Source organism: Pseudorca crassidens, chromosome 1 (genome assembly GCF_039906515.1).
Source record: "Pseudorca crassidens isolate mPseCra1 chromosome 1, mPseCra1.hap1, whole genome shotgun sequence".
Taxonomy (NCBI): Eukaryota; Metazoa; Chordata; class Mammalia; order Artiodactyla; family Delphinidae; genus Pseudorca; species Pseudorca crassidens.
This window is the reverse complement of record NC_090296.1, coordinates 1,185,741-1,197,282: the sequence shown is the minus strand read 5'-3', so window position 1 is coordinate 1,197,282 and position 11,542 is coordinate 1,185,741. Positions and strand designations below refer to the sequence as shown.

The 11,542-nt window shown below is 64.4% G+C and overlaps 1 protein-coding gene across 3 annotated transcripts in view; it reads left to right on the top strand.

The window, feature by feature from the left end:
* The first annotated feature begins 5,526 nt into the window (after nt 1–5,526).
* MTA1 (metastasis associated 1) overlaps nt 5,527–11,542 on the top strand; it is a 37,755-nt gene continuing 31,739 nt past the window's right edge. Inside the window, exon 1 of one of the 3 annotated variants that reach the window (XM_067708195.1) lies at nt 5,527–5,686. In XM_067708195.1, the coding sequence (XP_067564296.1) occupies nt 5,659–5,686 (28 nt within the window). In that variant the 5' untranslated portion in view covers nt 5,527–5,658. Of the gene's footprint in view, nt 5,687–6,126; nt 6,420–11,542 lie in introns of those variants that run through there. The other 2 variants (XM_067708268.1, XM_067708121.1) reach the window with 2 other exon arrangements.

The following is an 11,542-nucleotide window of genomic DNA, read 5'->3' as shown; positions in this document are numbered from 1 at the left end:
GCCCCGAGGCTGAGGGGTGGGTTCTGGGCTGGGGGTAACATGGGGCTGCATTTTGGGGAGACCAAGCTGGAGGGGAAGAGGAAGTGGGAGGAGGGGAGGAAGGGAGGTGATGATAGGCTCCCAGCCCGTGGGGGGCGGGGTGGAAGGAGGGCGGCAGGTGCGGCGCCATCCCCCGGACTTGGTGACTGACACTCAGGGGCTGACTGGGGGCAGCGTGTGTGGGTGGCCGTGAGGGAGGGGGGCTCTGGGCAGGATGAGGTCATCAACCCCCGCCCCCAGGCCCAGGGTGAGGGCAACGCCCGGGTTTCTGCCTCCCTCCCAGAGCCAGCTGCTGAGGTGCTGCGACCCCACCTGCCCATCCTGGCCTCAGCTCAGGCCCCTCCTCCAGGAAGCCTTCCAAGATCATGCAGCTAGGCCCCCACCCCGTTGTCTCTGGGGTCCCCTGAGTGTAATCTTGTTCCAGGCCTGTGCCTTTCTCAGGATCCCTAGACCCCTAGGGTTAGTGGTGGGCCGCAGGGATGTGGGGTGGAGGCTGGGGCTGGGGGAGGTGTCCTAAGACGTGGGGGAGAAGGGTGGACGTGAGGGTAGGCTGGGCCCTGGGGGACACCGCGACTCCCTCCCCCTCCTCCTCAGGGACACTGGTGAAGTGGGGATAGGTGTCAAAGGCCAGAACCCGCTCTGGGCCAGGCTCCGTGCTGGCCAGGAGGACCCCCTCCCATGCTGAAGTGCCAACAGTTGCGATAGAGGTGACAAGTGCTGTGGAGTTCTCTGCCCCAAGCGGCCTTAAAGGACTTCGTGGCCAGGGCCTCACTGGGCTCACCCTGCAGGTCTCTTGGTCTCACTTAGGGTGTCTCATGAGGCCGCAGTCGGATGGGGTGGGTCCAGGATGCTGGGCTGGCCGGCCCTCTGTCCTGCGAGTGGTCTCAGGGCCTCTCCTCTGCACCAGGTCTCCCCCTCTGGGACCACCACAGCAGCAGAAGTCGCGGGGCTCCCCTGGTGGAGCCCGTGGCCCGCTCCAGTAAGGCGTGGAGCCCCAGGACGGGTGGCAGTGCCGGAGATGGTTTCGTCGTCACCCTGGGCGTGTTGGCTTCCTATCGCTGCCCTAACAAGTTTCCGCAGACTTAGTGTCTTCACACAAATCCATGGACGTTAAGTTCTGTAGGAGTCTGAAACGGGTCTCGCTGGGCTGAGACGAGGGCGTGGGCAGGGCTGCCTTCCTGCGGGGGCTCCAGCCTTCTCCAGCTCCTCGGGACGCCCGCACACCTTGGCTCGGGGCCCCGTCCTCCATCTCCAAAGCCAGCAGCGCAGCACCTCGTCCTCCGCTTTTAAGGACCCTGTGATGATGGGCCGCCTGGACACCCCAGGATAGCATTTTAAGGCCACCTGGTTAGCAACCTCAACTCCCCCCTTGCCACGTAACCCAGCACGGCCACAGGTTTGGGGTGAAGATGTGACATGTCGGAGGGAGGGGCACTCTGGCATCGAGTGGCTGGAGGCTGGGGCCTGCGCAACATCCCAAGAGCAGAGGACGCCGCCCCCCCCACCCCCAGCTGAGAATGACCAGGTCCCAACGTCACCAGTGACCCAGCTGGGAGCCCCTGGAAGAGAGGAGGGTCTAAGGGGGCCTGGGAACCCGGATGAGAGGAGGGTGTCACCCAGCAGACAGGTCAGACAGCACCACTCTGGTTAGGACACTGCCCCCAGTCACTGCTGACAGTGGACATTGCAGTGTCCCTTTACTCTGCTTCCCAACCGGGAGGTCCCTTCCTGAAGTCTAGGAGGAGCAATGCACCTCCCCAGACTCACAGTGACACCCCCGGGCCGGGGGTCTGCTTAGGTTCTCCTGTGGCAGAGAGGACGGCCACCCTCCTGTGTGGTCTCCCTTGTACCCTAGCACCCGCCTGTTCTCGTGGATCAGGTGGGCTCAGAGCAGGAGCAGAGGCCACTCTGGACACCCCAGGCAGAAAAGGGAGCCCCCCAGCCCAGCCCACAGGGCACGCCCCGCCACCCCCCCCAAGGGCTGGCAGGGCGCCTGGGAGGTGTGTGTAGTTCGTGCCCTACTGAGGGCCACAGACAGTCACTGCCCAGTGTTGCCGGTTGAAAAAAATGAGTTCATTGGCTTTACAAGAACACTTGCTCACTATTCAGCAATCCAACAATAAAGTTTAAAAATCTCGCCCACAATTTCATCATCGAGAGGACCGCTGTCGACATTAGGTGGAGGTTGTTCAGATATTTCTACAGGCCTAGGCAGAGGCGAGAGGATATATGGAAATACAGAATAGGGACTTGCCTGGCTGTCCAGTGGTTAAGACTTCGCCTTCCAATGCAGGGGGTGCGTGTTCGATCCCTGGTCGGGGAGCTAAGATCCCACATGCCTTGTGGCCAAAAAACCAAAACATAAAACAGAAGCAATATTGTAACAAATTCAATAAAGACTTTAAAAATGGTCCACATCAAAAAAAGAATCTTAAAAAAAATACAGAATAAGTGTAGAATTCTTTCAAATTTTTAAAAATTTAATTTTAAGGGAAAACATGATCGCTGAAATTAGATGAACGCTTCTTCACCCCAAGTTTACAAGATTTTGCTAAGATTATTTTTAGAAGTTACAACAAACATTGAGAGATGGGTGTCACTGGGGTTTGGGTGGTGTGCGTCCATCCGATGCCGGGCTTTGAACGGTGAAGGGTGCCGGCACCTCCCCTCTGGCCCCGGCCCACCTTGCAAAGTCACTCCCGTCCCCTGCGTTCCACGTGTCATATCCGCATCCCACTGGGGGGCCGAGCTCACCGCCAGCACCTGCCCACTCAGTCTTTGTTTCAATTACATCTTTATTGGCTGTCTTAAAGGTCAGCTTTCACATTTTTAAAGAACTTTATTTCTCAGGTTCTTCTAGGTTTAAAAATGTTTCCCTGAGGCCTTTAAACACGCATGAGAACTTGGCTGGGGCAGGATTCTTCAGTTTAGCTTTCTTACCCTCGCAATTTGCTCTTCAGGCTTTGAATGTTGCTGGAGAGAGCAGGGCCAACTTGGGGTTTTGTTTTTGTATGTGACATGCTTTCTCTGAAAAACGCTTCTAAGAATCCCTGAAGTTCAGTAAGCAGGCGAGGTGGGTCTCCGTGTGACTTGCACCCCACCGTGGTCCTGGAGGCTCCCAGGTGACTCCAGGGGAACTTTCCTGTAGTGAGTCTCTGAGTGTTTTATCTAACCGTGCACGGCCTCTGGCACCGTGTGCCTTCCTCTGAGGCCTCTTGCCTCCACATCTGCTGCTGCTTCTCCCATCCCTCACCAGAGGTCAGCTCAGGTCACTCGGGACTCTCCAGGCCCTGCACAAGGACGCAGCCCTGTCGAGTGGCCTCTGGGCCACTTCACCCACCGTTGGACTCCCATGGGTCCCTCCTTCAGCAATGTCCCAGCCTCTCCAAACAGTGCCCTCACTATGATCACCCTGTCCCCTGACCCTCATCACTTTGTCTTCAAGGCCCGTAATGTCATGTTTATTACCTCTCCCCCGCTCCCCACTGGACCGCACAGCCGTCCCTGTTAGTCGCCCGACATCCTGCCCCTCGCTGTTTCTTGTTCTAGCGACGGCGTGATTTTGAGGAACTGTGTTTTCTCAGCTCCTAAACCTTGCTCTCGTTCTGCTGTCCCGCCATCTACTCTCTGACTTCTGATTACCGATCTCATGTTCTGTCAAGCTCCTAAGATTCCAGGGCTCCTGTGGAGTTGTCTTCTGCTTCTTCAGGTCTCTTCCGCTGTGCCTCACCCCCGCCCCCTGCTGTCCTTGAGGCCGTGGACTTGGCCACACCTTCACACACCCTCCCGGCTCTCTCCTGAATGTCTACTTCCTCTGCTACTAAATGGATGAATTCCTAAGTCTTTTTTGCAAGGTGTCTCTGGTCTGTTGGCCTGCCGCTGAGCTGGTGTAAGGGCTGGGCATTGCATGCAATCTCCCTTTTTTGTTAGTCTGGAGAGGGGAAAGCAGTGTGGAAGCCAACGGAGGAGCGGGGGCTCTGTGCTGTCTCCCGAGGGTTTATTAGACGTCACTGTGCTTTGGGAGCGGGGAGACCTGTTATTCCAGCGGCTTCCCTGAGACGCGGCCCGTGGCTTTGCTTCCGGTGGAGGTCAGCCCGGACTGCCGCTCACCCCCACGGCCCCGTCCAGGGAGGAGAACAGCCCCCGCCCTTTGTTGCTTCTCCCCGCAGCTGGCAGGCGGGCGGCCCTGCGGAAAGCTGAAAGCCCTGCCTGGGCACTTATCGGTGGTTCTTAACTAACTTTATGGTCGACTTGTTAGGTGTAGGTGGAAGGGGACTTCATGCTGCACCTTCGCTGTTCAGATGAGGAGATGCAAGCCACGAAGCTAGGACGGGGGCCTGGGGGAGGGAGACCATTCCACCCCCAGCGCCCCCGCTTGGGGAACCTGCCTAGATATCCTCAGTCCTAAGCTCCTCCCTTGCAGCCGCCGTCAATCACGGCGGAGGTGCTCGGCCGGGGGCCTCTCCTGAGCTCCACCCCTTCGCCACTCCCCTCCGTGTCTCGAAGGGATCTCCCTGAGTGGACAAGGCAGTCACCCTGGGGCCCCGACACCTCCCTCCGCTGGCCTCCTAGCAGCCAGGTTGGTCCTGGCTCCCACCGTGGCCGGGAACCCGCTACTCTCCACCCGGGACTCCCCCCTGCACCCACTGCTTTTCCTTGCGGGGTGCGCCCAGGCCACCGCGCTCCCCACCATCCTCGGACCTTAAGCTCACACTCGGTTGCAGGTTCTGCCGGGCCTGGGGAGGACAGGCAGGTGCCTCACCCACAGGGGCCCGTCCAGACTCGCTGTATTGGGCACGCACCGCCCCCTGCCCCACCAGCCGCGGGCTCTGGGCCGTGTCAGAGAGGCCTGCGGGACCCCCGCTCTCAGGCGGGGCCTTGCGGAGGGTCCTCTGGGCACGGCCACGCGCCTCCCTTGGCCTTCTCCTCGGGCCACAGTCCACGGAGGCAGTGCCCGCACGGAGGTGGGATGGGGGCGCCGCCGCTGTCCGGGCGGCACGTGGGGCTGGGCAGTGGGGCAGGGACAAAGACCCCTGCCGTGAGCGGAGAGGGCCGGGCCGGGAGTCAAGAGGCCGCGGCTGGGCCGCTGCGCTTCAGGGAAGTGAGGGACTCGGAGGGGACCCTGCGACAGGAGGGAGGGTGGGAAGGAGGAGCGGGAAGCCCAGGAAGGACTCGGACCGGCGTGGACGGCTGGTGGGGGCCGCTGCGGGGAGGGGCTTGGGGAAGACCCCGGGGGGCGCGGGCAGGCGTCCGGGAGCGCGCGGCCGCGGGTCGGGTAACCGCCCACTCGGTGGGCGGTGGCGCCCGAGGCCCCTCCCTCCTCGCGGCCGCTCCTCCTCTTCCTCTCCCGCCCGCACCGCGGCCCTCGGTCCCTGCGCGGCCTCGGCGGCCTCGGCGGCGGCGGCGGCGGCAGCGGCAGGGGCGGCGGCGGCGGCGGCGGCGGCGGCGGCGGCGGCAGCGGCGGCGGCGGCGGCAGCAGCAGCGCGGCCCCTTTAAACCGCCCGCCCGCTCGCGCCCCCGCGCCTCGCGCCCGCGCGCCTCCATTTTCCCGGCCGCCCGCGCCGAGCCCCGCGCCCAGCCCGGCCCAGCCTGCGGCCTCCGCCGCCGCCGCCGCCGGACATGGCCGCCAACATGTACAGGGTCGGAGGTAAGGCCGCCGCCTGTCCGCCCGCCGCCGCCGCCGCCTTTATGCGCCGCGGGCCCGACCCTGCCACCCCGGGCCCCGCCGGCCCCCATCCCCCCAGTCCCCGCCGGGTCCCCATCCCCCCCGGGCCCCATTCCGTCCCCCATCTCTCCTCCCCTCCCTGCCTCGGTCCCAAACCGCCGCCCCGGGCCTCGCCATACCTCCGCCCGGGCCCCCTCTGCACCCCCTGCCCGGGTCCCCCGTCGTATCCCTCCCTCCCCCATTTTCCCTTCTTCCCCTTCCCCTCCTCCGCCCGCCTCCCCATCGGCCCAGCCCCCCCATCGGCCCACTTCTGGTCCCCTCCCTCCGCCTCTGCACCCCTCCCCCACTGCAGGCCGTCCCGGCTGGGCCGTCCTTCCCCTCCCCCGGCAGCGCTCACCCACTCTTCTATACCCCACCCCATCTCCTTCCCCTCCCCCCCCTTACTGAGCAGCCTGTTCCTCCTCCGCCACCTCTGCCTCGGCCATGCTCATCCCAACCCGAAGTGACCCCTTGGGCCGGCCCTCACGAGCCGGTGCGGGTAGTGGCCGAGCGGCGCACCAGGGAGGCGGGGGCTCTGCCCACCTGTTGGGGGCCGACCGTGTAGCCTGTTGGGCCCTGGCAGAGGAACTGTGGAAGGCTCTGAAGTCGCAGAGCATGCTTCCGGGCCAGCGACCTGGCGGGAGCCCCCGACCCCGGAGCAGAGCTGGAGCACATGGTCTGGGGGGGGCGGTGCTGGCTGTCCTCCTGGGAGCGGGAGTTTGGGGGCCGCAGGGGTGTGGAGTGCCCACCGGGGCAGGCAGGGCTGGCTCGGGTGCTGGGGTGGGGAGTGGGTCCCCTCTGGGGTGGGGAGCCCCATGCGTGGGAGCCCAGGGGCGGCTGAGCTACCCCTTGGGCCGGGCGTGTGCTTGGCGGCTTCCCCTAGCACGGTTCCCTCTCCGGGTCCTCAGCAGCCTGTGGTCACCCCGAGCATGCTTTTCTAAGACACCCCCAGACTTCCTGCTGCGTCCTGTTTCCCCAGCCCAGCAGGGAGGTGCCTTGCAAGGGTGCAGAAGGGGCAGGCAGCCCCCCGGTTAGGGGGTCGCTGAGCTGGCTGAGGCCCTGGGGGGCCGGCTTCCTGGGCTGTTCGTCCTCCCAGTTGGGCCCCAGGAAGCCGCCGGCTTTGGGCCTTGTCCCTCTTCGTGGGGCGGGGGCTCCGGGAGGCTGTGCCGCGGGTTTTCCATGGGGTTCTGAGCTGGTCCTTCACAGGGAGGTGAGGTGCCCACCCTCTCTGAGCCTGAGATGCTCACTTGCCCACCTTTGGTGGAGTGTGTCAGGGCTGAGGACGGCGCTGGCCTCGCTTACCAAGTGTCCTCTGTCCTCAGTCTGCGCGCTCTCTGGCCAGGTGACCCCGAGTGTCAGGCCAGCCTTGTCACCTTGGGCGTAAACCCCCATCTGTGCAGGGGGTCAGTGCAGCACCTGCTTGGCCGGCAGGCCCTCCCTTGCTCTCTCTGGCTCAGAGGTGGTCATGGGAATGGGGGCCTGTACCCCGTGTAGCTCAGGCCCCTGGCGGACGCCTGTGGGGAGCAGGCTGCAGTGTAGGGGCCCTTCTGGGAGGGGCCTGTTCATTTCCTAGCCTCGCCACTTCAAGCAGGAGCCTGCCGTCTGTGGATGGAGGCGGGAGGGTCACCCCCAGGACCGAGCCGCCTTCTCCGCCCCGGTAGCTTCGGCCTCTGCCTCACCCCAGCTGCGCAGCCCAGGGCTCCTGCCTCCCTTGCAGCTGCCCGTTCAGTGCTCCTCGAACCCGTGCCCTCTTGGGCCACCTTTCCGCAGTGCAGACCCCTCCTGGTCTCCTGCGCAGCCTGAGGCCCCTCCGGTCTGCCCACCCTCCAGCTCGCCCGGTGCCCCCTTGGGTTTAGCCAGCCGGAAGCCCCTCGGCAGGTGTGGTCTTACCTCCCATCCCAGGCGCTGGCCCTGCGGTCACATCGGCACGCTGAATAAACGAAGCAGTGTCCACAGAACGGAGGCGCCCAGCTCCTGGTTGGAGGAGGCACGGAGGCTGCAGGAGGAGGTGGCGGCGGCCGGGGGCTGGAGGCCCTCAGCTGGCCCCTGCTGCACTTTCACCCGCTGCCAGGCACTTCTGCCAGCCCCTGCTTCAGTGGGTGGGACCTCCACCGTGCCTGCCTGTGGGGACTGGTTCCAAGGGGAGCTGTCCCTGCCCCATCCAGGCCGTGGATGCCCCGATCGCCACTTGTGTCCACTCCTTGACGTACGGGCTTCAAGCCACCTATCCGGCTGCGAAGTCAGCGGGGACCTGGCCACCCTCAGACCTTCCCGTGCCTCAGTTTCCCCACGGTGTTGACCAGGATCTCTGTGTCCTGCGGTGCCTCCTCCAGGGGAGCGGTCTGCGTGTCCCCCGGAGGGTGTCCTGGAGGCCCTCCCAGGGCCTGCGTTGCAGGACCGCTTCCACTTGGACTCCCTCTTGGTCCCTGCAGTTCCGTCCCCAGTTTCTGTATGGAATCCCAAGGCGCTGCCCCAGGTCTGCAAGGCCAGTGGTTCCGGTGGGCGGGGTGTTGGCAGGTTGGCACCCTGTCCTGAGGTGCTGCTTGCTCGGGGTTGGGGGGCGGTGTCTGGATCTCTCAGGGCCCAGACAGAGGAAGGTACGCCCCTCTCTTGCTGGGGTTTGGCCCTGGCCTGGGGGGCACTGCAGAAGCAGAGTCTGGGAAAGCCCCCTCCCCGCCGCCCCTGTCGTCCCCACTCAGGATGCTCTACCTTTTCCAAAGGTGCCAGACTCAGCCAGGAAAGTGCAGGATGCCCGCTCAGTTCGGGTTTCACATAAACAGTTTCTTAGCGTAAGTTTGAGCCGAATACCGCATGGGAGGGACGTGCGCTAGGAAGTCGCTAGCGGAGCCCAGCGTTCTCTGGGTGGCCTGCATTCTGCCTGGCGGGCCGTCCCGAGGCCCTGCCAGGGTGTCTGGGCGGGGCGAAGGCATGGCTGCAGCTCTGTGCCAGCTGACTGGCCGGGCGGAGTGGGCCAGCCTGGGAGGGGACAGGGCCTGGTTCTTCCCCGGGAAGTGACCCAGCCTGGGCAGAGACTTGCCTTCGGCGGTGACAGCAAATGTGGTGGAGGAGGCCTGGGCGCGGGTGGCGGGGTCAGGGTCCACGAACCCTCTTCCTCTGGGGTCTGCGCTCTGCGTGGGGAGTGGGGGCACCTGGCCAGTCTTCTGGAACCAGCCGTGGACTGAGGGCACCACGGGCACCTCTTTTTGTCTCTGTGCAGAGACGTGCTGTCACGTTTCAGGACAGAAAGCAAACACCAACAGCTAGGAGCCACCGATACCACGGTCACTGGGGCGGTGGGTATGTTTTTAATGGGCGGGCTGCAGCCATCTCCCCTCAGGTCTCGTCTCTTGTTTTTCTTCTATCGTTGTAAGAAATTAACCCCCATTCTTTTGGATAGTTGATTTTTAAAAATATATTTTGAAAAGGTGATAGGAACACCCTAGTCCTCCAGGCAGCTTGACAGTGTCTCCGTTGCCCCTGCTGTTTTTGCCTTTGTCATCTGTATCCTGTCCTGTTGTCAGAAATGCTTCTTTGTTTGTTTAATTTTAACTTTTGACTAGGTAAGACACCCACACACGGGAGAATGCCAGACTTGTGCGGGGCCAGCAGGGACGTTCTCACGTGGCAGGGCGGGCACCCCTGCAGTGCGCAGTGGCCTTCCCAGGACGTGTGGACGTGGGTGCTGGCATGCGGGGCCCGAAGGGTGGCTTGGGTGAGGTTGGCACAGGGGCCCCTCCTCCCAGCTGTCTCCCGCTGAAGTTCGGGGCGGGGTGAGGGTGGTGGGGTGCCCTGAGGCCCCCCATGACCCCCAGCCTGCCTTCTCTCAAGAGTTTGATGTTGTACACAATGTCCTGTCCTGCCTTCCGTCTCTGTCCGCCCTGCACCCCTGTCGTCTGTCTTCAGGGAGCTGGGGGCCCGTGTCCTGTAGCAGTGGGCACAGCCTTCCAGGGGCTCTGGGGGCCCCTGTGTGGACGGACGAGGGTGCTGGTGCCGTCTCCACAGCCGGGGGGTCCAGGCTGACGTCGGGGTGAGGTTCCTGGGGAGGGCCTGGCGGGCGGGGCTTCCAGGGGTGGCCTCGGGGATGCTGCCCGTCGTCTTGCGCTGGCCATGCCCCTGCGGCCTCCCTGCTCCCGGTCAGTGGGATGCAGGTTGGAGCTGTACCTTCTCGTGGGACGCCTGCTCTCCCGGCCCTGCAGCGCCCTGATCCTCTCCTGGCTGCGATTCTTGGGCTGCCTGAGGAGATGACCCTTCTGAGCAGCTGGTCTGCTCCGTCTCCCCTACTTCAAACTGCTTAGTGGTTCCTGTGGTGGGGGGTCAACTCCCAGCATCTTCGGGGCCCCACGATTCGGCCCCGCCCTAGGGTGGCCCCCCATCGCCCCCCGACTGGGTCCTGGCCCTCTTGTTGCTGTGCGGGGGTCCCAGCTGGGCATGGGCCCCTGAGATGGAGGCCCAGGTTCCTCTGGGTGACGCGTGTGGCGGTGGTGACCGGAGGTGGGGGCTGCTTGCCTCGGGAGCGAGGGGCGTGGCTGCGGCACGCCCAGAGGGACCCCCGCGCTCGGCACCCCTGGAGGGCAGGCCCGCCACCTCCCTGCCCTCTGCAAGGCAGGGGTCCAGGCGGCCACACTGGCTCCCCGAGGGTCCGTCTGTGGACGTCGGGCAGAGTGGGCTCCTCGGGCTGCGCGGGCGGGGTTCCCCTGGGGGTCGCAGGAGGTCGCCTCTCAGAGGCGGCCGCACCCCGTGGGAGGGGACTGGGTTCAGCTCAGGGCCGCGGGGGGACGTGCTCCAGTGAACTCAGCCGTGGGCACCGGCCGGGCTTTCCCCGGCGTGCGGGTGAGGACGGCTCTGTCCCTCTGTCTGCAGAGATGTGCGGGACACCTGCCGTGCTCAGGCCTGGGACCCGGCCTCTGGCGCCCGCGTGACTGGCCATCAGCCTCCGCCCTGTGCTCCAGCCCCTGGAGGGAGGCCGGGCCCCGTGGTCATCGGCCACTTGCCCCTCCAGTCAGGGTCTGGCCTCCGTCCAGCGGGGTGTGTACGCGGGAGGCCTGGCTGGGGAGCTGGAGCCGCCGGGGCGAGGACAGAGGAGCGGAGGGGGCCCGCGTGCAGGCGTCCTGGCTCTGGGCTTGGTGGGGCCCAGGTGTAGCAGGTGAAAGCGGACATGGTCCTGCAGGGTCAGGAGTCTGGCTTCCTTCGGCGCCCCGCCGTTCCCGCCGCGGGGTCCCCAGCCCCAGGGGACCTGGTGGGAGGCGGTTCTGGAGGGATGCTGATGGGTCTGGCGGCCCTCCTGGGGTGTGCGCCCGTGTTCTTGTGGGGCCTCTGTCCCCGCTGGCTCCCCTCGCGCGGCCTCCTGGCTGTGACCAGCCCGCCCACTTGCTCAGCGGACACATCCTGTCCAGCCCCATCACTCCTCACGGATCATCTTTGCGAATCCGCCGTCTCCCTAAGGTTGATGTGTAGCGAGTGGAGCCACGAGGGATGGGTCCCCCGGCCTGTTTAGGACCATGCCACTTGAATTTTTGAGCTTTTAGTTGGAGATTTCAGTGTTTCAAGTGCCCCTCAGCATAGCCATGAAGTGCGTCCAGTATCCCTAAGCGCAGGGAGGCTACGGGCCCAGCACTCATGAATGGACGATGTGATGCGTACCGGATACGGTGTCTTTAAATGGACTCTCACAGAGGACAGGTTATATGTCGATCTGCTGATGAAGAGGTGACCCGAGGCTGGTGGGACCCTGACCCTGGGCTCCCCATGGGGCGATGGCTCAGTTCAGGATAGTTCGGTGTTAGTGGTGACATTAGGGTA